Source organism: Bos javanicus, chromosome 2 (genome assembly GCF_032452875.1).
Source record: "Bos javanicus breed banteng chromosome 2, ARS-OSU_banteng_1.0, whole genome shotgun sequence".
Taxonomy (NCBI): domain Eukaryota; kingdom Metazoa; phylum Chordata; class Mammalia; order Artiodactyla; family Bovidae; genus Bos; species Bos javanicus.
This window is the reverse complement of record NC_083869.1, coordinates 34,689,781-34,715,410: the sequence shown is the minus strand read 5'-3', so window position 1 is coordinate 34,715,410 and position 25,630 is coordinate 34,689,781. Positions and strand designations below refer to the sequence as shown.

At 36.3% G+C, this 25,630-nt stretch overlaps 1 protein-coding gene across 8 annotated transcripts in view; it reads left to right on the top strand.

The window, feature by feature from the left end:
* Positions 1-25,630, top strand: part of SLC4A10 (solute carrier family 4 member 10) — a 343,489-nt gene that overhangs the window by 181,542 nt on the left and 136,317 nt on the right. For all 8 annotated transcript variants that reach the window (XM_061436804.1, XM_061436824.1, XM_061436845.1 and 5 more), the window contains exons 5-6: positions 11,671-11,831; positions 23,208-23,396. In XM_061436804.1, coding sequence (XP_061292788.1) covers positions 11,671-11,831; positions 23,208-23,396 — 350 coding nt within the window. The remainder of the gene's footprint in view (positions 1-11,670; positions 11,832-23,207; positions 23,397-25,630) is intronic.

Sequence of the window (25,630 nt, the reverse complement as noted above, 5' to 3'; positions counted from 1 at the left end):
ACTCAGTAGAAGGGACCCTGATTCTGGGAAAGATGGAAGGCAGGAGGAGAAAGGGATGACAGAGGATGAGCTGATTGGATGACATCACTGACTCAATGGACATGAGTTTGAGCAAGCTCCAGGAGTTGGTGATGGACAGGGAAGCCTGGCCTGGTGCAGTCCATGGTGTCGCAAAGAGTTGGACATGACTGAGTAACTGAACGGAACTACCAAATTTTAGTTTTACATATTGCCAGGGATCTTTTTCAGATGTAGATTCAGGAGGGCTCAGGGACAGAGTTTGGATCTTGCATTTAAACACTGTTTGATTGCTGTGTCAGGAAGATCCCCTAAAGATCCTGGGAAATCCCATGGACAGAGGAGCTTAGAGGGCTACAGTCCATGGGTTACAAAACTTCAGACAGGTCTGAGCACACATACATTTAACTCTAGGCATAGAAAAGTAAAAAAGCAAGAGTATTGTTCTATTCTTATTTATAGTATCTCTCCTCAAAGGCAATCACTGTTAATTGCTTCTTGTATATTTTTCATAAACATTTTAATGCCCACATCTGCATGTAAATGTATGCCCTTTTTATGTTTATATAAGAGGAATTTATACTGTGTTCATGCCTTGTTTTTTTGACCTAATATATTTGGATCATTTTCCACATTATCAGTGTAGATTACTCAGTCCTTTTAATCTCATTAATGACTGCACTACATTTAATTATATGGATGAACTTTATTTATTCAGCCAGTCTTTATAAGGATTTAGATTGTTTTATTTATTTATTTATTTTTCCTGTAATAATCATTTACACATATATTTTGGCATTATTTTGTAGGTATTTATGTAGCATGACTTTTTGACAGTGGGATTTGTATATCAAAGAGAGCAGACTTTTTACTTTTGTAGATATTACAAAATTGCCCTGATAAAACATTTTGATAATTTGCACTTTCTTCAATAATGTATGAGGATTCTTATTTCCTTCAAACTGTTGCTACCGAAAATCATCAAACTTGTAAAAATTTTAGCTAATTTTATAGGTGCAAAGTAAATTTCATTGTTTTAATCTGTATTTTTAATTATTAGTGAGATTGAATATCTTTTCATATGTTTTTATGTTTTTCTGGAGAACTAGCTGTTTATTTCCTTTACTGGTTTTATTTCAAGGCATTCATTTTTGTTATTTGTGTTTTTTAATGCCTTAAAACTAGGGTATGTTATTCTGTGTGAATTACCCTTTTTTAATGAAAAAATATATATAAATTAAATTCTTTCTGATGCTATTTTAATATTTTAAATGTAGAACTAAATTTGAAACAGTTTTTATTAATATATGACCTGGAAAATTTTAAGATTAAGAACCATCTACCTAATTTTTTTCTTTGAACTGCATCAAAACATAAGTACTATTTTCAAAGACATAATATATGTGCTCATCTTTTTTGATGACAGAAAAACAATATATGATAATATTCTCCACCAATTAGTTTTATAAATTTTGCTCTTTTATGATGAAAAGTTTTTGATAAGGAATTTAAAGTGCAAACCTCCCTGTTTAAGGCTAGAATCATCCATCCTCAACTAGTTCTAAGAAACAAGAGTTCCTGTCTGACTTAAACGAAGAAGATTGATGGTTATGATGACTGTACAGCTCTGATTACAGTTTCTTTAATCAATTGCTGAGAATTACTTCTTGGCAGCATTTTTTAAAAAATGTATTTCTTCTTTCTCATCCCTCAGAATAGAGCAGAGAATTAGGAATATGTGTTCTGACGTAAAAATCTAGAGTTTTACCTTCTAGATCAAATGGTGATCTATTCCTTTTAAACACTAACTTCTTGTAACTTTCCCACTCTGTTCAAGCTAGGAGATAGCAGAGTAATACCAGAATCTAGCTCTCTGCCTATCACAGTTGAGCAGGTAAGGTTTTATCATGGTCTAATGGATTAACTTGAACGACATTTTATTCTAAGTCACCAAAATATGTTGCTACTTATTTATAAAGAATGAAAGAGATGATCTAGTTAATTATTAGTATTCTCTAATATTATTAGATAGGACCTGTGTTCTTAGCCCTGCTTCTGGTGCATATATTTGAGGTTCAAATAAACATCTGATAAGCAGTCAAAATAGTAACAGACATTGAAGAGAAGAGTAGTAAATTTTGGCTGAGGCACAATACTTCAGGAAAGAACAGAATATATTTATTGAGGACTTAGAAATGAAGTAGGTTTTAATGTGGTAAAAGTAATTTTGTTCTGGATAACCTAGTTCATCTAAAAAGACTAATTTTAGTTAATTCATGACTCTGTCTGAGTTTTCAAATGCAGTTTAATTCTAATAGATCATTAGCCTAACCATTTGAACTATTTCTTTCTTTTGATTAGTATTCCAGGGGTAATTAATAATTTTCTACCCTAATAGTAGAAATTAAAAGGATATTTTATCAGCACATTGCACCTGCCACATATCACACCTAGAATTTTCATGCCCACTGTTGTTGCCAATTAAAGCTTAGGTAAAGTTTTAGATTTTGAAGCTAAATTTTGAATCATAATTATTTAATAAATGTTTGTGAAAACCAGCTGTTCACTTTTAAAGACCCTAAAAGAAGCCATATGGCTGGGCTCATGAAATCAGCACAATTACAATGTCCTGCTTATAAATAGCATGTAATGTTATTAATAGAAAAGTACGCAGAGGTACCACAGCTGTGCAATTGTGGAAACAACATGTTTGACTCACTGTGGTTGCCCTTTAAAAATGTTACCCACAAATGAGCTCAGCAGAGGCAAACCAAGGGGTAGCAGTTAGGCCTCTGATACATAGATGGTAATGTGGAAAAAGATGATTAAATCAAACCAATTTTATTCATGATGTGAAGGTATTCAATATTCAAAATTGGTAGAGGTTCAAGTGGAGTGTGAGGTGTGAAAATAATATGGGTTAAGAATAGCTAATGTCAGTAAGGATGAGATGGCTGCATGGCATCACTGACTCGATGGACGTGAGTTTGAGTGAACTCCAGGAGTTGGTGATGGACAGGGAGGCCTGGCATGCTGTGATTCATGGGGTCGCAAAGAGTCGGACACGACTGAGCGACTGAACTGAACTGAATGTCAATAAACTCTAACTTTGGATATATTTTATTTTCCCTTTCCCCTTGAAATAGGCACTTTATGATCACATATGTTATTCTCCAGCCCCTATCCTATCCATGTTCCTTTTTAACCCTCAATATCCTTAATTTTACCCCATAAAAAGATGTTTTCTCTTGAAAATTCATGACTTTCCCCAAGGCTATGATTTTAGATGATACAGTAACTCCCTATTTGGATAGAATCAGAGAATAAAATTGTTAGAAAAGGTAAACTGAATTAGTGAGAATAAAATAAACAGAAAGAGTTAAATTCCATAGAAAAAGTCCATTTCTAATTTACAGAAGAATTTTATTTTGTAGATTTCTTATATGTGTATTGTAGAGGAGATTATCATCAACTTAATCCTCAAAGAATTCAGGAAACACCTATTTTATGTTGTTGTTGCTTAGTAGAAAGAGATTCCAATGTGTTAATTACGGATGAAAACAGACCCAGACTTACTGAAAGAAATGAAAATAAACTCAAAGAGTTTAAATCCACCCTTCCCCCATAGAAAATACCATGCAATTGGCCTACAATTTCAGTTTTTCTTATTGTCTTTCACATCTCATTCATGCTCTTGAGACTCCTGTTTGCTTTGGTTTGCTAGTCAAACAAGTGTCAGCTGAGTTTATTTGAAAACTGGAATAAATTACAGCAGTTTAGGTCATTAACTGCAGTCAGGCATTTTGCAACTGACAGTATATTCAGTGACTACAGATCTTGAAACAGGATTTGGTGTGTTCTCAGGCCTGCTAATTTCTATCTTTAGAGTATGAAATGGAATGAAAAACAGAAAAGAGAGATATACGTATATATCTTTAAAATATATTCATTTAAATATCTTTTGAAGCTTTTGGCATCATTCTGGAGTTGGCATAAAGCACTGAATCTTGAAGTGTTTAGTAACTTGATATTTGTAACTCGTGGGTTCCTTTCTATGGGAAGCATCTGATGCTTCCTCCTGTAATACTCATAATGGTTATATCAAACCATCCATGCATATAACTTATATTTGGTAATCCAAACTGCATGAAACTCCCAAGAGTCTCCATTCTTTTCTGAAAGACCAAACCCTCAATTTGAAGGAAATTATTCTAAAGGAAGTAGTCTTAAAATGGAACAGAATAGAGAATTAAGAAAGACTAACCCAAGGTCTGTGGTGTTGGAGAAGACTCTTGAGAATCCCTTGGACTGGAAGGAGATCCAACCAGTCCATCCTAAAGGAAATCATTAGTCCTGAATATTCATTGGAAGGACTGATGTTGAAACTCAAACTGCAGTACTTTGGCCACCTGAAGCAAAGAGCTGACTCATTTGAAAAGACCCTGATGCTGGGAAAGATTGAAGGCAGGAGGAGAAGGGCACGACAGAGGATGAGATGGTTGGATGGCATCACTGACTCAATGGACATGAGGTTGAGTAAACTCTGGGAGTTGGTGATGGACAGGGAGGCCTGGCGTGCTGCGATTCATGGGGTCGCAAAGAGTCGGACACAACTGAGTGACTGAACTGAATCTAAGTGCAGCTAAGCGATTTTTGACAAAGGTGAAGAAAGAATTGTCTTTTCAAAAAATGGTACTAGCACAGTTAGAGTTCTATAAGTAAAAAAAAAAATTAACTTCAATCTAAACTTCACAGTGTACACAATATTAATTCAAAATAAATCGTAAATCTAAATGTAAAATATAAAGCTATACAAACGTTAGGGAAAATGTAGGAGAAAATCTTCAGGACCAAGGGCTAGAAGATGAATTTTTAGACATGATATTGAAAGCACAATCTTTTAACTAAAAGAAAATATTTTAAAATTTGACTTCATTGGAATTAAAAACTTTTTGCTGTGAAAAAAACAAAACCTGTTAGAGGATGAAGACAAACTACTGACAGGGAGAAAATATTTGCAAACCACATATTTGACAAAAATATTATATCTAGAATATGTAAAAAGCTTTCAAAGTTGAACAGTATAAAAACAAATCAATTAGGAAAACGTGCAAAAAGAAGCAAACAAAAAAAGACCTTTCAGAGAAGAGAAACACATTGCAAATAGAGATGTAAGCAGTGTTCAAAATCATAAGTCATTAGAGAAATGTAAATTGAAGCCACTGTGAGATACTACTGCACACCTAATAGAATAACTAAATTTTTTTTAAAAAGTCATAATAGCAAATGCTGATGAGGATTCAAGAGACTGGATCTCTCTGCTATTGCTGGCACCAATGTAAAATGGTAGCACTACTCTAGAAAACAGTTTGACAGTTTCTTATAAAACTAAGCATGTACTAGTGAATAAGACTCAGCAATCACAGTCTTAGGCATTTATCCTAGAGAGATGAAAACACATTCACACAAAAATCTCTACATGAATGTTCATAGCAGCTTCATTTGTGATAGCAAAAACCTATAAACAACTCAAATATCCTTCATTGGGTGAGTGGTTAAATAAACGGATACATCCATACAGTGGAAAACTTTTCACCAATAAAAAGGAACAATCTACTGATATATACAACAACTTGGATGGATCTCAAAGACATTGTACTTTAGTGAAAGATGTCTATCTCCAAAAGTTGCAAACTGTATGACTACACACTTAGCCAACAAAGGTCCATCTAGTCAAGGCTATAGTTTTCCAGTAGTCATGTATGGATGTGAGAGTTGGACTGTGAAGAAAGCTGAGCACTGAAGAATTGATGCTTTTGAACTGTGGTATTGGAGAAGACTCTTGAAAGTCCCTTGGACTACAAGGAGGTCCAACCAGTCCATCCTAAAGGAGATCACTCCTAGGTGTTCATTGGAAAGACTGATGCTGAGGCTGAAACTCCAGTACTTTGGCTAGTCAAGGCTATAGTTTTCCAGTAGTCATGTATGGATGTGAGAGTTGGACTGTGAAGAAAGCTGAGCGCTGAAGAATTGATGCTTTTGAACTGTGGTGTTGGAGAAGACTCTTGAAAGTCCCTTGGACTACAAGGAGGTCCAACCAGTCCATCCTAAAGGAGATCACTCCTAGGTGTTCATTGGAAAGACTGATGCTGAAGCTGAAACTCCAGTACTTTGGCCACCTCATGCAAAGAGTTGACTCATTGGAAAAGACTCTGATGCTGGGAGGGATTGGGGGCAGGAGGAAAAGGGAACGACAGAGGATGAGATGGCTGGATGGCATCACCGACTTGGTGGACATGAGTTTGAGTGAACTCCGGGAATTGGTGACGGATAGGGAGGCCTGGCATGCTGCGATTCATGGGGTCGCAAAGAGTTGGACACGACTGAGTGACTGAACTGAACTGAACTGAATTGAATGTCCTCAAAATGACAAAACTATAGTGATGAAGAAAAGATTAATGATTACTAGGGGACAGAAACGGGGTGAAGACGGAGACTATAAAGGAAGCTCATTTGTGATGATGGAGCAGTTATATATTTTGATTATTGTGGCAGTTACTGAATCTTTTGTTGTTGTTCGGTTGCTAAGCTATAGTTGACGAGCCTTATTAATGACTATCACATGGTCTCTGATGCATAATGACCCCGAAAGGGGTAAAAATTGTTAAGATTCACTAATATGAAAATATTCTGAACTGTGTAGGCAAAAATACATGTATATGTTGTATATACATGTATATATAAAATTGCTATAATATTGCCACCATTTGAAGAGATGCTGTCAATGATTTGTGCTCAAGTGTAAGTTTTTTCAACCTTCAAACATTCTATAAACTCCTGGTGGGCGTAGGTATACTCCCCTCTCTAAACTTGTGGCAGATATAGCCATTTTTCCCTATTAGTTTCCTTTTTACTTCCTGACATTTTGGCCCTTGAACACTAAGAACAGATCCAGAGTTTCTTTATCTTTCTTGGAACTCTACACATTAATCTTTCTGACTACCCCTTTTGGTTGGCTTTTTTAGCTGGCCAGTATACTGATTCTTTACTAGACAACATACTTGTCCTCTGTTGGAGTTGGAGTGTTGGATTGTGTAATTTTTTCATGTAAAACAGTAATATAATATCATAGAGAGAGGAAGTTCGAGTGATATTGCACGGCAAGAGGAAGTTAGGGCAAAAGTGACAAGGAGAAGAAAAAAATGAGGAAAATGTATGGAGTGAAGAAAAGAGAGGCATTTAGGTGAGGGTTTGTTAGAAATGGTGGAATTAAATTGGTTATCTACTGAGATTAAAAAGGAAGTTCTTAAAAGAATAAGATATTTAGTATGACTGCCAAGCAGTAAAATCATCAATTTCTCTTTATTCCTTCCATTTATCTTAGTTAGAAAAAAATCTCAGATATTACTGTTCATTTCACTCCAAGAAGGCAGTGGTTTCCCATTTGGCACTGTGATATCAAGAGTCTTCTATTCTTAGCCCTGGCAGGAACACTTAGGTAATGCAAATTGAGCTCAGTTCTTATAGATTTAGTCCCTAGAAGTGACTGCAATCACAAGATTTTATTCAAGCAGGCCTAATATGTATTTTTCCAGCAGAATAATCCCCAAATTATACTACTTTCTCTAAAAATCAAAGGGCAAAATTTTCAAAAGTTTCGTATGTTGTTTTTAGACTTTGCACTAAATAAAAATGACTACTCTTTCATTTCCTTTTGCATTTTATTATCATTCCATGAAGTGTACTCTCTTTATTAGTTCTATTACAGATTCCCTGTGACCACTGAATAAACATTTGTTGTTGTTTACTTGCTAAGTACTGTCTGACTCTTGCCACCCCATGGACTGTAGCCTGCCAGGCTCCTCTGTCTGTGATATTTCCCAGGCAAGTATACTGGAGTGATTACCATTTTCTTCTGGAGATCTTCCCAATTCAGGGATCAAACCCACATCTCCTGTACTGGCAGGCAGATTCTTTACCACTGAGCCACCAAGGAAGCCCGACTAAACACTTATATTAATATAATTTTCAGTTCAGTTCAGTTCACTCACTCAGTCGTGTCTGGCTGTTTGCAACGACATGAACCACAGCATCGCCAACTCCCGGAGTTCATCCAAACTCATGTCCATTGAGTCGCTGAGCCATCCAACCACCTCATCCTCTGTTGTCCCCTTCCCCTCCTGCCCTCAATCTTTCCCAACATCAGGGTCTTTTCAAATGAGTCAGCTCTTTGCAACAGGTGGCCAAAGTATTGAAGTTTCAGCTTCAAAATCAGACCTTACAGTGAACAACCAGGACTGATCTCCTTTAGGATGGACTGGTTGGATCTCCTTGCAGTCCAAGGGATTCTCAAGAGTCTTCTCCAACACCACAGTTCAAAAGCATCAATTCTTCAGCACTCATCTGTCTTTATAGTCCAGCTCTCACATCCATACATGACTACTGGAAAAAATAGCCTTGACTAGACAGACCTTTGTTGGCAAAGTAATGTCTCTGCTTTTTAATATGCTGTCTAGGTTGGTCATAACTTTCCTTCCAAGGAGTAAGCGTCTTTTAATTTCATGGCTGCAGTCACCATCTGCAGTGATTTTGGAGCCCCAAAAAATACAGTCACTCACTGTTTCCCGTCTATTTGCCATGAGGTGATGGGACCAGATGCCATGGTCTTAGTTTCCTGAATGTTGAGCTTTAAGCCTACTTTTTCACTCTCCTCTTTCACTTTCATCAAGAGGCTCTTTAGTTCCTCTTCACTTTCTGCCATAAGGGTGGTGTCATCTACATATCTGAGGTTATTGATATTTCTCCCAGCAATCTTGATTCCAGCTTGTGCTTCATCCAGCCCAGCATTTCTCATGATGTACTCTGCATAGAAGTTAAATAAGCAGGATGACAGTATACAGCCTTGGCATCCTCCTTTCCGTATTTGGAACCAGTCTGTTGTTCCTTGTCCAGTTCTAACTGTTGCTTCCTGAGCAGCATAGAGGTTTCTCAAGAGGCAGGTCAGGTGGTCTGGTATTCCCATCTCTTTCAGAATTTTCCACAGTTTATTGTGATCCACACAGTCAAAAGCTTTGGCATAGTCAATAAAGCAGAAATAGGTGTTCTTCTGGAACTCTCTTGTTTTTGGATGATCCAGCGGATGTTGGCAATTTGATCTCTGGTTCCTCTTCCTTTTCTAAAATCACCTTGACTATCTGGAAGTTCATGCTTCACTTATTGCTGAAGCCTGGCTTGGAGAATTTTGAGCATTACTTTCCTAGTGTGTGAAATGAGTGCAATTGTGCGGTAGTTTGAACATTCTTTTCTTTGGCCTTGGAATGAAAACTGACCTTTTCCAGTCTTGTGGCCACTGCTGAATTTTCCAAATTTGCTGGCATATTGAGTGCAGCACTTTCACAGCATCATCTTTTAGGATTTCAAATAGCTCAACTGGAATTCCATCACCACCACTAGCTTTGTTCATAGTGATGCTTCCTAAGGCCCACTTCACTTCACACTCCAAGATGTCTGGCTCTAGGTGAGTGATCACACCATCATGATTATCTTGGTCATGAAGATCTTTTTTGTACAGTTCTGTGTTTTCTTGCCACCTCTTCTTAATATCTTCTACTTCTGTCAGGTCCCTACCATTTCTGTCCTTTATTGAGCCCATCTTTGCTTGAGATGTTCCCTTGGTATCTTTAATTTTCTTGAAGAGATCTCTAGTCTTTCCCATTCTATTGTTTTCCTCTATTTCTTTGCATTGATTGCTGAGGAAGGCTTTCTTATCTCTCCTGGCTATTCTTTGGAACTCTGCATTCAGTGGGTATATCTTTCTTTTTCTCCTTTGGTTTTTTCTTCTCTTCTTTTCACAGCTATTTGTAATGCCTCCCCAGACAGCCATTTTGTTTTTTTGCATTTCTTTTTCCTAGGGATGGTCTTGATCCCTGTCTCCTGTACAATGTCATAGTTCATCAGGCACTCTGTCTATCAGATCTAGTCCCTTAAATCAATTTGTTACTTCCACTGTATAATCATAAAGGATTTGATTTAGGTCATACCTGAATGGTTTAGTGGTTTTCCCCACTTTCTTCAATTTCAGTCTGAATTTGGCAATTAGAAGTTCATGATCTGAGCCACAGTCAGCTCCCGGTCTTGTTTTTGCTGACTCTATAGAGCTTCTCCAACTTTGGCTGAAAAGAATATAATCAATCTGATTTTGGTGTCTACCATCTGGTGATATCCATGTGTAGAGTCTTCTCTTGTGTTGTTGGAAGAGGGTGTTTGCTATGACCAGTGCATTCTCTTACCACAACTCTATTAGCCTTTGCCTGCTTCATTCTGTACTCCAATGCCAAATTTGCCTGTTACTCCAGGTGTTTCCTGACTTCCTACTTTTGCATTCTAGTCCCCTATAATGAAAAGGACATCTTTTTGGGGTGTTAGTTCTAAAAGGTCTTGTAGGTCTTCATAGAACCGTTCAACTTTAGCTTCTTCAGCATTACTGGTCAGGGCATAGACTTGTATTACCATGATATCCAATGGTTTTCTTTGGAAACGAACAAAGATCATTCTGTCGTTTTTGAGATTGCATCCCAGTACTGCATTTTGGACTCTTTTGTTGACTATGATGGCTACTCCATTTCTTCTAAGGGATTCCTGCCCACAGTTCAGTTCTGTTCAGTTGCTGAGTCATGTCTGATTCTTTGCGACCCCATGAATCTCAGCACGCCAGGCCTCCCTGTCCATCACCAACTCCCGGAGTTTACCCAAACTCATGTCTTAGTAGATAAAATGGTCTTCTGAGTTAAATTCACCCATTCCAGTCCATTTTAGTTCGCTGATTCCTAGAATGTCGACGTTCACTCTTTCCATCTCCTGTTTAGCCACTTCCAGTTTGCCTTGATTCATGGACCTAACATTCCATGTTCCTATGCAATATTGCTCTTTACTGCATCAAACCTTGCTTCTATCACCAGTCACATCCACAACCGGGTGTTGTTTTTGCTTTGGCACCATCCCTTCATTCTTTTTGAAGTTATTTCTCTGGTGATCTCCAGTATCATATTGGGCACCTAGCTACGTGGGGAGTTCCTCTTTCAGTGTCCTATCTTTTTGCCTTTTCATACTGTTCTTGGGGTTCTCAAGGCAAGAATACTGAAGTGGTTTGCCGTTCCCTTTTCCAGTGGACTGCATTCTGTCAGGCCCATATGGCATGGACTAGTTTCATGAGTTAGACAAGGCTGTGATCCGTGTGATCAGATTGGCTAGTTGTCTGTGATTGTGGTTTCAGTCTGTCTGCCCTCTGATGCCCTCTCTCAGTGCCTACCGGCTTACTTGGGTTTCTCTTACCCTGGACGTGGGGTATGTCCTCACGCCACTTCCTGCTCCTGCGACGCTCAACTGCCGCTAGCCACTCCTGTGCCAAAATATTAATAAAAATAACTTAAAGTTTTTCTTTGTTTTAAATATATCTTTCAGTGACAGATAGAATGTTAAATGGAATTAAAATGAAATAAACCAGAGGTCTTGTGTTGGCTTTTACTTCTAAAACCCTTGAAACCAAGAAATAATGTCAATATCTTTATGTGTCTACCCTTTATTATGGAGATAAAGATTCATTTATCTACAGTGTAACTCTCAGTGTGCTGATGATATTATTTATTTGTATAGGTGGTTGAAGTTTGAAGAAGATGTGGAAGATGGAGGGGAAAGGTGGAGCAAGCCTTATGTGGCTACTCTTTCACTGCACAGCTTATTTGAGTTAAGAAGTTGTATTCTGAATGGAACTGTGTTGCTGGACATGCATGCCAATACTTTAGAAGAAATTGCAGGTATATCTTTTATTCTCCTTAGTCTAGTTCATCGTTATGGTGCAGCTGATTTTTTTTACTCTTTTTTTCCTTATAATTCTATATATGTATAATTTTTAGGAAATTAATTCTCATGATCAATGTATGAGACCTTAAAAACAACTTTGTTTTACCACCTCATTTAAGATAAAATAAGTTGAGTCTCAAAGATATATGGTCTAACTTACAGTGGCAAGTAGAACAAGAACCTATATATCTTGGCTCCTATCTAGGCTATACTGTTTTTGTTTTTCAACATAGTATGTAATTAGGCTGCCATGAAAAAACAGAAAGAAAAATCCATAAAGCTAGAGATTGGTTTTTTCAATATTCAGATACATGAAATAACCAAATGAAAAAATTTCAATAAATAGGAAAAATATTAGATTAGAATAGAACGGAAAGCTATGGCCATTTATTTTAAATTATTTATTGGTTTATGACTGTGCTGGGTCTTTGTTGGTGTGCACTGGCTTTCTCTGGTGGTGGTGCACAGGCTTCTTATTGTGGCTTCTCTTGTTCTGGAGCACCAAGCTCTCAGTGCTCAGGCTTCAGTAGTTGCAGCACACGGGCTCACTGATTGTGACTCACCAGCTCTGGAGCACAGGCTCAGTAGTTGTGGTACACCGACTTAGTTGCCCCAAGCATATGGGATCTTTCCAGACCAGGGATGGAACCTGTATCTCCTACACTGGCAGGCAGATTCTTAACCATTGGACCACTAGGGATGCCCCTGGCCATTTTTTTAAATTTATTTTTTTATTGAAGGATAATTGCTTTACAGAATTTTGTTTTCTGTCAAACCTCAACATGAATTAGCCATCAGTTCAATTCAGTTCAGCTGAGTCACTCAGTTGTGTCCGACTCTTTGCGACCCCATTAATCACAGCATGCCAGGCCTCCCTGTCCATCACCAACTCCCAGAGTTTACTCAAACTCATGTCCATCGAGTCAGTGATGCCATCCAGCCATCTCATCCTCTGTCGTTCCCTTTTCCTCCTGTCCCCAATCCCTCCCAGCATCAGAGTCTTTTCCAATGAGTTAACTCTTCACATGAGGTGGCCAAAGTATTGGAGTTTCAACTTCAGCATCAGTCCTTCCAGTGAACACCCAGGACTGATCTCCTTTAGGATGGACTGGTTGGATCTCCTTGCAGTCCAAGGGACTGTCAAGAGTCTTCTCCAACACCACAGTTCAAAAGCATCAATTCTTCGGTGCTCAGCTTTCTTCACAGTCCAACTCTCACATACATACATGACCACTGGAGAAACTATAGCCTTGACTAGACAGACCTTTGTTGGCAAAGTAATGTCTCTGCTTTTGAATATGCTATGTAGGTTGGTCATAACTTTCCTTCCAAGGAGTAAGTGTCTTTTAATTCCATGGCTGCAATCACCATCTGCAGTGATTTTGGAGCCCCCCAAAATAAAGTCAGCCACTGTTTCCACTGTTTCCCCATCTATTTCCCATGAAGTGATGGGACCAGTTGCCATGATCTTCATTTTCTGAATGTTGAGCTTTAAGCCAACCTTTTCACTCTCCTCTTTCACTTTCATTTAGAGGCTTTCTAGTTCCTCTTCACTTTCTGCCATAAGGGTGGTGTCATCTGCATATCTGAGATTATTGATATTTCTCCTGGCAATCTTGATTCCAGCTTGTGGTTCATCCAGCCCAGCGTTTCTCATGATGTACTCTGCATAGAAGTTAAATAAGCAGGGTGACAATATACAGCCTTGATGTACTCCTTTTCCTATTTGGAACCAGTCTGTTGTTCCATGTCCAGTTCTAACTGTTGCTTCCTGACCTGCATATAGGTTTCTCAAGAGGCAGGTCAGGTGGTCTGGTATTCCCATTTCTTTCAGAATTTTCCACAGTTTATTGTGATCCACACAGTCAAAGGCTTTGGCATAGTCAATAAAACAGAAATAGATGTTTTTCTGAAACTCTCTTGCTTTTTCCATGATCCAGTGGATGTTGGCAATTTGATCTCTGGTTCCTTTGCCTTTTTGAAAACCAGCTTGAACATCTGGAAGTTCACGGTTCACATATTGCTGAAGCCTGGCTTGGAGAATTTTGAGCATGACTTTACTAGCATGGGAGATGAGTGCAATTGTGCGGTAGTTTGAGCGTTTTTTGATATTGCCTTTCTTTGGGATTGGAATGAAAACTAATCTTTTCCAGTGCTGTAGCCTCTGCTGAGTTTTCCAAATTTGCTGGCATATTGAGTGCAGCACTTTCACAGCATCATCTTTCAGGATTTGAAATAGCTCAACTGGAATTCCATCACCTCCACTAGAATCAACCATAGGTATACATATATCCCCTCTTTTTGAACCTCCCTCCCATCTCCCTCCTCATCCCACCCATCTAGGTTGATACAGAGCCCCTGGTTGAGTTTCCTGAGCCATACAGCAAATTCCTGTTGGCTATCTATTTTACATATGGTAATGTAAGTTTTCATTTTACTCTTTCCATGCATCTCATTCTCTCCTCCCTTCTCCCCATGTCCATAAGTCTGTTCTCTATGTCTGTTTATCCATTGCTGCCCTGTAAATAAATTCTTCAGAACCATTTTGCTAGATTCCATATATGTGCATTAGAATATGATATTTTTCCTTTTCTGATTCACTTCATTCAGTATAATAGGTTCTAGATTCATCTGCCTCATCAGAACTGACTCAAATTCATTCCTTTTTATGGCTGAGTAATATTCCATTGTGTATATGTACCACAACTTCTTTATCCATTCATCCGTTGATGGGCATCTAGGTTGCTTCCATGTTCTAGCTATTGTAAATAGTGCTGCAATGAACAATGGGATACTTGTGTATTTTTCAACCCTCGTTTCTTCAGGGTGTATGTGTAGGAGTGGGATTGCTGGGTCATTTGGTGGTTTATTCCTAGTTTTTTTTTAAGGAATCTCCATACCGTCTTCCATAGTGGTTGTATCAATTTACATTCCCACCAACAGTGCAAGAGAATTCCCTTTTCTCCACACCCTCTCCAGCATTTATTGTTTGTAGACTTTTTGATGGTGGCCATTTTGACTGGTGTGAGGTGATATTTCATTGTGGTTTTAATTTGCATTTCTCTTAATAATGAGCTATATTGAACATCGTTTCATGTGTTTGTTAGCTATCTGTATGTCTTCTTTGGAGAAATGTCTGTTTAGGTATTTTTCCCACTTTTTGATCGGGTTTTTTGTTTTCCTACTATTGAGTTGTATGAGCTGCTTATATATTTTGGAAATTAATCCTTTGTCAGTTGTTTCATTTGCTATTTCTCCCATTCCGAGGGTTGTCTCTTCACCTTGCTTATAGTTTCCTTTGCTGTGCAAAAGCTTTTATGTTTAATCAGGTCCCAATTGTTTACTTTTGTTTTTATATTCCATTTATTTTAAATTGAATTAAAAGTCTTGAATTCCAGAGGAAGCCAAGTGATATAGTTGAGATTAGTTTGTAACTGGAAACTGTGACTTGCCTCTGAGATGAATGATTTGTACTAGAAGCCTGTTATCACACAAACAGTTATATTGAGGAAGCTTCTTACTGTTACTCTGGAAATAAAAGAAAAGAACTCCTGTATCTTTTGATCTGGAAGCAAACACATTTTAGTAAAAACAAAGTAATACAAAAGAAACCACCACAGAAATGAGTTTTGAAAGGGTATAAATAAAATGGTTAATGAAGGTTTTGTTTCAAAATAGAAACAAAGCTAAGACTCAAGCAGTTTTAAAAAGATTTCTAGTTTGGAAAAAAATAAAAGCAGTTGCATGTGGAATTTATTTGTAGAATAGAAATACTTCAGAGAGATTTCAATGTCTTAATTATATTGTAAGGATGGGAAAAAAAAAAAAACGAAACACTGTTTTCTGATCACATGAGAAAATATTGTATTAGAAAAATAATGTATGTAATTTAATCTTCAAATAGCCTCATAAAGTGTCATTCCCATATTTCAATAAGAAAATAGAAATTCTGAAACTTTCACAGTTTAAGTTCCATTTAAGTTCCTCTGACTTTAACCTCCGTGTTCTTTCTATGGCATTACAACTACTCTCTGAAGAAAGAGGTGGCTTGAAATGGATGTCGTTAATTCCTCTAAAATTATTTATTTGGTTGTTGGTGCTAGTAGGCATACGTACATTGCAATATGTGGGGAAAAAAGTAAGCATGGAGAAATATTTTGTTTGTTAAATCACGAACAAAACACACACACACACACACAGGGAAGATAAGTTTCCTTCCCCTCAGTCATACAACACTTAGAAAGAAGTTACATTTCATTTATTTATTTTTTTAATTTTTTAAATTTAAATTTATTTTAATAATTACTTTACAATATTGTATTGGTTTTGCCATACATCAACATGAATCCACCACGGGTGTACACGTGTTCCCCATCCTGAACCCCCTCCCAGCTCCCTCCCCATCCCATCCTTCTGGGTCGTCCCAGTGCACCAGCCCCAAGCTTCCTGTATCCTGCATTGAACCTGGACTGGCGATTCGTTTCTTATATGATATTATACATGTTTCAATGCCATTCTCCCAAATCATCCCCCACCCCTCTCCCACAGAGTCCAAAAGACTGTTCTATACATCTGTGTCTCTTCTGCTGTCTCACATACAGAGTTATCATTACCATTTTTCTAAATTCCATATATATGCGTTAGTATACTGTATTGGTGTTTTTCTTTCTGGCTTACTTCACTCTGTATAATAGGCTCCAGTTTCATCTACCTCATTAGAACTGATTCAAATGTATTCTTTTTAATAGCTGAGTAATACTCCATTGTGTATATGTACCCCAGCTTTCTTATCTATTCATCTGCTGATGGACATCTAGATTGTTTCCATGTCCTGGCTATTATAAACAGTGCTGCGATGAAAAATACAGAACTAGAGTCTAAATGACTGTATAGAATATACAAGCATACTTTTTGGAAGAACACAGGATACAGCAACAGGTCACATTAACCAAGACTTACAGTCTGTGGGGTTGCAAAGAGTTGGATGACTTAGCAAGTAGAACAACAACGTGGGAATTAGCAAACTTCCTGAGAATGTTGGTATAGTAGCCTTCCAACTCAATTTCCTAGCTTTACATTATGGAGTATTGCTGATACCAATAAATATTTTATGTTTTAATTAGAAATGAAATGGTAAGGCTTTCCCTAGCACTTCACCATTTAGGAAGCTCTTTTTAGTAATTCTACAGCTATCTTTTTAATTCTCAGAACAGACTTGGAACCGAGAACTATTATTGTTATCCTTCATAAATGAAGAGACTCAGAAGGTTAAAGGTCTTGTGAAAATAAGGAGTTTATTTCTGCTACTTAGTCAGTAGCATTTCATTACCTTTGAAAATGGATTAATTCAAATGAGTTTTATATTGGCTCTTTTTAATGAAGCTGTCAAATTCCTCAGCATGGCAAAATTAGCCCCAGAAAGTAGTCCTCATAGTTTTACCAGGCTTTAAATTTCTTAAAACATGTAATTTTGAATGGCTTCTTTAGGAATTTATTTCCACCAGAGAATATTCTGTTATAGTTTGATGAAAACACTTATCATCTTAGCTTGGTTTTGTTGTCTAAATTTATGTTTCATTTCCCTAAACCTGCCCTCTTCCCCAAGCTCAGCTCGTTAGCTGTGTTGAATCTAGTTTTTTAAAGCAGATTACATTTTCTAAGTCTGTTCTTACAAATGAAAGTTGTTCAATGGAAGTCTCTGTACCCCAAATATTAATAGCTTTTTAGTATTCTTTATTCTCTTCTAATTAGTCTGTATCTTTCTGGCTCTAAAGTAGACTAACTTTTTTAATGTCTCATTTTCAATGTACAACAGTCTGTAAATTGCCATTCAGAAAAGGTCAGTAGTTTAGAGCTAATACCATGTAGAAAAATATGATTACAAATACTTGTGTAGATGATTATTACTTTAGGTTCCTTTTCAGTCATTAATGAGAAGAGATTCTCTCTGAGTAATTTTAATTTGGCTTATTTAATCCAAATGTATTTATTTCTGTCCACAATAAAATCTCATTAAAACATTTTCTCGTGATAGCTTGTAATTATTTTCTTGTTGTTTACTCACTGCTATTTTTACTTTGTGACAATTTAGCTGTATTATTGAGTGTGTAGTAAATATATTTTACATTTTGAAGACTTCTAACTTTATATTTTCACATTCATTACTATATTTTATTATCAAAGACACCTTGTGAGGTAGAGAGGAAACTATTTCCTCCATTTTATAAACAGGTTAATAGTGATATATTACAGGTAACACCTGCAGAAAATGGGAAATAGCTTCTTCTGATTAACCTATAATCATAAATTTTGTTTTATTCTATTTCATGATAATTTGGGATCATAGTGATTATAATTAACTTTAAGATTTGGAAGCTTTTCTTCACCTCTTATTTATTATATATTTCTATACATTAGACAGTTACTAACGTATTAGTCATTAGTTTCTGTCTTGCGAGAGCTAGATATAATTGTTTATTTTTAAGAGCTCTAAGCCCTAGTACTTTGTAAATGCACAGACTCTACAGCTTAATGTTTTCTAGACATTTCCTAGTACAGGCATATGGCCCAGATATTGTTTTAGAATGGTCAAGTATTTTTATATCAATGTTCTGATATGTTTTTGATCGACTCTTAAATAATTCCTTAAAGAGATTTTTGTAGACTTAGTAGGAGAAAATCCCTTTTGTATCTGGCAGGTCTGTCAAGAATTTCTAGTGTAATTAAAGTAGGATTTTCTTCTGGATAAAGTTAATTTAAAAATGTCTATTTCCCAGTGTTTTAAGGAACTGAGAATAAATTTAAACTTATTCCTTCAAAATAGTACTTAACCTTTTCAAATCCAAGATTCTCCAGATATATTTTCTTATCACAATTTATTTTGATATAGAGATTAATTGTATTAAAAATGCTGCTCAATTATATTCACATAAATTATAGGTAATTTTGCAATCTATGTTAATCTGTTTTAAATTCAGCACTATAAAGATTAATAATGGAAATATTAGCTCTGTGGTATTTATATTTTAACCTAATTCTGTCAATGAAGGTAAGATATTAAAACCAAACCAAGTTAGTATCATGGACAGATTAGCAATCATAGATCTCAGTTCATTAAAACAACTTTTGTTGTTTAAAATCTTTCATCCAAAGAAAATCCATAGTTTGCTCCACTGAATATACTCTGCAGATTTGGGAGTATGAGAATAGCCATATATATGTTTTAAATGCCTATACTGTTACCGTTCTTGGTCGGGAAATTAAGTATTTTTATAGTAGTGAAGAAGGGCATGGCAACCCATTCCAGTATTCTTGCCTGGAGAATCCCATGTACAGAGGAGCCTGGCAGGCTACAGTCCATGGGATTGCAGAGTCAGACACAACTGAATCAACTTAGCACCAGCACCATGGTAGTTCACATTTTTATTACACATACTGCTGTTGGTACTGGCAACCAAACTGTACAATTTAGAAGCCTCTATCCTCCTCTTCTCCTCCAGCATCTTTTAAGTTAAGACAATAGATTATTAAGACAAAACAATTATATGATCATCTTTAAAGAGACAGAGATTTATATAGAGTCTGTAGAATCTCATGGTCTCTAGAGGCTTTCATTCAATAGTCAAAATGGACTAATCATGGTGACTTAATTGCCTTATTAGGACGAGAAGTATTTTTTCACTTTCGGAGGCTTTTTTACACAAATGCTATTTTTCTGGAGTCCGTTTAGTGGTAGAAGATTGACCGATTTATTCTTTTTCTTCCTGCTCCTTCTGTTACCATCAGATCCTGACATTGTACTCTGGCAGGCTAGACTGTGTTATTTAGGCATCAGAGCCTGTGGAGATGGTCGGTCTTGACTCTGGGCTGAAAGCCATTATGACCCATTATCCTTTCCTACTTTTTAAGGTTAATACTAATGTATTTTTATAGTGGTGAGGAGAACAATGTAAGTGATTAATGAATCACACTCTCTTTGGTACTTAAATTCCACCTTTAGCATGAGTTATATTTTTAAGCAAGTAGATTAACATTTATAGTTCATTAAGGCATTGCTAGATGCAGTTACTTCCGAGGAGTTTACTGTGTATTTATTTCTGTGTGACTAATGAGCAGATGAGTTTTTTTTTTTTTTTTACTATTTATTTTCTCTTATACAACTGTTTTATATAAAGACCTTATCTCTGAAAAGCTTTTTTTTTTTTAATTTTATTTTATTTTTAAACTTTACATAATTGTATTAGTTTTGCCAAATATCAAAATGAATCCGCCACAGGTACTTGAAAAACTTTTAAGCCAGTAACTTATTGCTTTTCGTGGTACTCAAGCCTGGAAAGCTGTGCTTTGGTAAGAATGAAAAATTATAAGCATGTACATGTTTTATTATATGAGTAATTTTTATTCTGATTAGAATATTAAACTTGGGATACATATCATGACTTATAGATAAAACTGCTGTGTGATCTGAATAACCTACTTTACAACTCCTATTATGAAGTATATAATGCATATTTGGAGAAGATTACCTGGAGAAGGAAACGTCAACCCACTCCACTATTCTTGCCTGGAAAATGGACAGAGAATCCTGGCAGGTTACAGTCCATGGGGTTGCAAGAGTTGGACATGACTTGGCGACTAAAACAACAACAATGATGCATGTTTTATATATGTTTTTCACTCTTGGCAGGGTTGCAATGTGAAGTCATATATGTTGACAATTTAACATTTCCTTTATTTCAAATTAATCCAAGTGTAGTATAACTACTAGTCTCCAAAAAATTGAGATATAAGTTTAAATATATTATCATACATTTTCAGAAGAGACTTTGGAGGTAATTATAGAGGATTTTATGGCTTGTTTCCAGTCATGCATTCTACCTCTTTCCATTGTAAACAGCCAAGATAGAGCAAAGGCTGGCAAATTATGCTCTATGTGCAAATATGGCCACTGCCTGATCTTGTTAGGCATGTGCGCTAACAAAGAATATTACATTTTATATTATTAAAAGCAATAAAAAGAAGATCAATATTTTGAAATGTGAAAAGTTTGTGAAATCCAAATTTAGTGTCCATAAAAATGTTTTACTGAAGCACAATTATGGTAATTTGTACATGTTGTTAATGGCAGCCCACTCCAGTACTCTTGCCTGGAAAATCCCATGGACGGAGGAGCCTGGTAGGCTACAGTCCATGGGGTCGCTAAGAGTCGGACACGACTGAGCAGCTTCACTTTCACTTTTCACTTTCATGCATTGGAGAAGGAGATGGCAACCCACTCCACTGTTCTTGCCTGGAGAATCCCAGGGATGGGGGAGCCTGGTGGGCTGCTGTCTATGGGGTCGCACAGAGTCGGACATGACTGAAGCGACTTAGCAGCAGCAGCAGCAGTACATGTTGTCTGTGGCTACTTTCATACTATATAAATGGAGTTGAATAGTTGTGACAGAGATTGTATGGCTTGCAAAGGCTAAAATATTATCTGACCCAGTACATAAAAGGTTTGTTTGCCTCTGAATTAGGGAAATGACTCCAGAGTAATGGGAAGTTCTTGATTAGCCTAAAGTAAGTGGGGATCCCATCTTCTTAGTCAGTGATTGGCTCAGCAAATATAGACAGGACTATGTCAGTCGAACTTAGAATTGTCACTAGGAAGAGGGAAAAGGAATTCTCTTTTAAGAGAAAGTCACAAACAAGCAAAGAAACTCTGATGTGAAAGAAGATGTATATTTCTTTGTTGCTGCTGGCAGCCACCTTATGATAATGAGGAAAACAGCCTGAGGTTAAAGCTCACCCCTCCTTACCATGAGGAGGGGGAATCTGATAGAGTCACTGAAAAAATGGAATGAATCCAACTTAACTTTGATTTTTCTGCTATGTGAGCCAATGAAATTTGTTGTTTTAGATAGTTTGATTTGGATTTTCTGTTACTGATAAATCCAACTTTGCCTCTGCTTGATATACTATTATCAAATATAGATAAATGAATTAAAACTATCCAAAAATTTAAACCACAAACCCATAACCTACTTAAAGGAAATTTCAAAGAAAATCTTGTACCTGGAAATTACTGAGGACCTCCATATTCCAGTCATGCCTTATGTCCCGGTAACAGTGCTGGTATGAGATAGCTATTATCTCTGTCTTAGAAATAAGGACACTGCAATTATTCAACATCACGAGGCCACACAGCTAGAACATGAGACAGGACCCAAGTCTGCTTCCCCAGTCATTTGCCTTTCACATGGAAGGAAGACATTGTTTGGAAGGAGGATTCTGCTAGTTTTCAAATCTTCAGTATACTCAACGGGGCAGTGGAAGGCAATTCACTGTAATCTGCTTTATATAAGAAAATCAAACAGTTAATATTTGGTCATAGGAAAGCAGATTAATTACACTGAGGTTTAGTGAGGTGAACTTTGTATTACCAAGAAACCTAAAAATGCCTTTACTCATCTACTTATTTTATAGGCATTTCTGACACGTATGATAAATATCAATCTGCCTAACTATAGCCTTCTGAAAATCTCATCTTTTGTTCTTTATTTTATGGATATAGAATGTTTTTTTCTTAAATATAAACACAGTATCAAGGAAGATTTGAGAGGATTGATTTTATATTCATGTGAAAGAGTTGTTTACTTGACTTCCCAAGTGACTCAGTGGTAAAGAATCCACCTGCCAATCAGGGTTCGATCCCTGGGTCAGGAAGATCCCCTGAGGAGGATTCCAGAATTCTGGAATACTCCAGTATTCCAGTATTCTGGAATTCCAGTATTACTCCAGTATTCTCGCCTGGAAAATCACATGGACAGAGGAGCCTGGCTGCCAACAGTCCATGGGGTTGCAAAGAATCGGACACGACTGAGCACACACACACACAGATAGTTGCCTAAGCCACCTTGCATCAAATTTTTACAGGTGGACTTTTGTTCACTTAAAGAAAAAACACTGAAGTTATTCTCTACTAGAAAAGGAGAGGAAGATCATATTAAAATATAAGTATGAGGCTATTTTCCAATTTTAGACGTACTATTTGTATTTATATCACCCCTACTACTATTCCCTCTCAGCAGTGTAAATCAAGTAGACAATAAAGCATTTTGTTCTCAATACAGCTATTCATATTTGAAAAATAAAACTCCATATGATACATGTTTTAAAATGTTTGATTTATAATGAAAAAGTTCCCATGTCTTTCTTGCGTAACACTTCTACAAAGACGAACTTCTGTTTCTAAGATTACCTAGGGTATGCATATTTGGACTCAGTGGTTCACTAATCACTTCACAGGAAAGCTGTGCTTATATCTTCTTTCTGCCTTCACTCTACAGATATGGTCCTTGACCAACAAGTGAGCTCAGGTCAGCTCAATGAGGATGTACGCCACAGGGTCCACGAGGCTCTGATGAAACAGCATCACCACCAGAATCAGAAGAAGCTCACCAATAGGATTCCCATTGTTCGTTCCTTTGCTGATATTGGCAAGAAACAATCAGAACCAAATTCCATGGATAAAAATGGTAAGTGTTTCTTTATTGTACTTATTGTTTATTATAGTTATCTGAAATATCAAAGTCCTTTAAAATATATCTTACTTGAAAATGATTTATTGAAATTCAAATTGTAGGAATTTTGACAAAGAATTTAAGTTTCCTGACAGGCTCATGAAAGAATGCAAGGGAAACTTTTTCTAATAGGAGGTTATAGACTCCATTGTAGCAAACACAAACTGTCAGTTGCATCCCAAATAAGATCCTAGTCTTTGTGTCATAGCTTAATGAGCGTCTCATAGCTTAACAGTGCTTTGACTTAATGTCTTTTAGTTAACATAAATAATCATCAACATTTAGTGATAGTGAGAGGAAAATATTGGCTTCATGTTGTTCATGGTCAACGAATCCCTTTTGAGATCACAATTGAAAAGAGCAGCTAGTACCTTACTTGTGTCTCTACATATATTAAGCCTGATTTCTAGTTCATGGGCTCATTGCCTTTTGCAGTACTGTTTCATTAGCGTCCATGGAGGCACCACACTTACCATCTTGGCACACCAACGTAGATGATGCCAACCATTGTTTTCTAGTACTCATTCATGACTTACTCCTTAGCAATCATGAAGCCAAAACAATGTTTCTGACTGTTTTATCCTTTCTGTGTATTTTGTTCCCTCCTGGTATCCATTTGACCCTTCATCTTTTACACTAAGGAAGTTGCTTAGAGATCTGTCACTCATCCTTTCCATTGGTCCTGTGAAGGAAAATGAAGTTATCATGCAGATGATATGAGTTTATTATACTTCTGCTAGCTAGAAAAGTTCCCAGTTTTAAAAAATACAAATTAGTGAAAAGTAATTTCAGGTGTTTTACTAGAGAGACTGATTTCCACAAATGGACTGAAGCATGTATATTGGCAGCATAGACTTTATGTAATTTCGCTCCTGTTTTCAAAAGCTTAAAAGATGCCTTAAATACAAATGCATGAAAATGAGGTTTTTCCAGATTCTACTTTATATAGGTACTTTGGTAATTTCCATACTACCAAATCAAATATAGACAGATAGAAGAAATGCTTTAATAAATCAATAAAAATGGTTAGATGTACTATTGTTTCAGAACACAGAACCAGTTCTAAACAGCAAAGTAATTTTTGAAATACTAATTTGATTTTTTTAAAGAGCCTTTAATGACTGAATGTAAATCATTGTTATATTGAAAACTCTATAGTTGTACATATATTAAGTTCAATAAAAGTGTTATGAGTGCTTTATAGGATATACAATATTGTATTTATCAATCCCACTGGATATTTTGAGGATTTGTAGCTTGCTTTGAATTACATCATACATTTAAAATATATTTATATTCTAAATCACAATTTGTTTTAAAATATGTTATATATGAAAATGACAAAATGAAGTTTTTATATTCTGAAACATTATATAGTGCTTTTATTATGCTCACAATACTGGTATTTGCTTGATATTTTTTAAAACAGATTAACAAACAAAAAACAGATTGAGATATTTGCTAATTTTGACTATTGACTTATATCTAGATGATTCTAAAGACCTTATTAAAATAGTATCATGACGTAAATCTCTTTGAATGCAAGCAAATTTTATAAAAGTTAACTTCTGTTTTTATTTCATTACCTTTACTGGAAATCAGACAATAAAATATATGTCTGTAAGAATAATATGTGTTTATTCAAAGATGTAAGGACCTTGTGAGCTAGCCATAATTTGTATCTCAGATTTTCACTGGGGATAACATTTACTATAAAATGATTTTATTACATTATACTTTTGGAGGGAAAGGGCACTGGACTCACTGGATGAATTATTTATTGTAATATCATATAGACCTAGACACATTATTTGTTACAGCTTTAAACCTTCATTAAACATAAGAAGAGGTGATAGAATTATAGCTTTAAATAAAAATCCACATAAAGATACAAAGTTTTTCTGAGAGCGTGCTTTTTGTCTTATTGAGGCAATTGCTTAGTTTTTCTCAAAACTAGAATATGAATAGTTCTGAAGTGGTTCTGTCACCATCTGTATAATCAGTCTGTATCTGAACACATAAGATCTTTTTGAGGCATATATTAGGGTAATAAAAACTTGGAAACATTTCTAATAAAATGCATACACCCAATTAAGTATCATCATAAAGTACACTGTCAGAAGTGGTTTTCTAAGCCTAGGCTTATAACACCTCCCTGTGACTCTGTTTTGCCTCCTCACACACTTTGC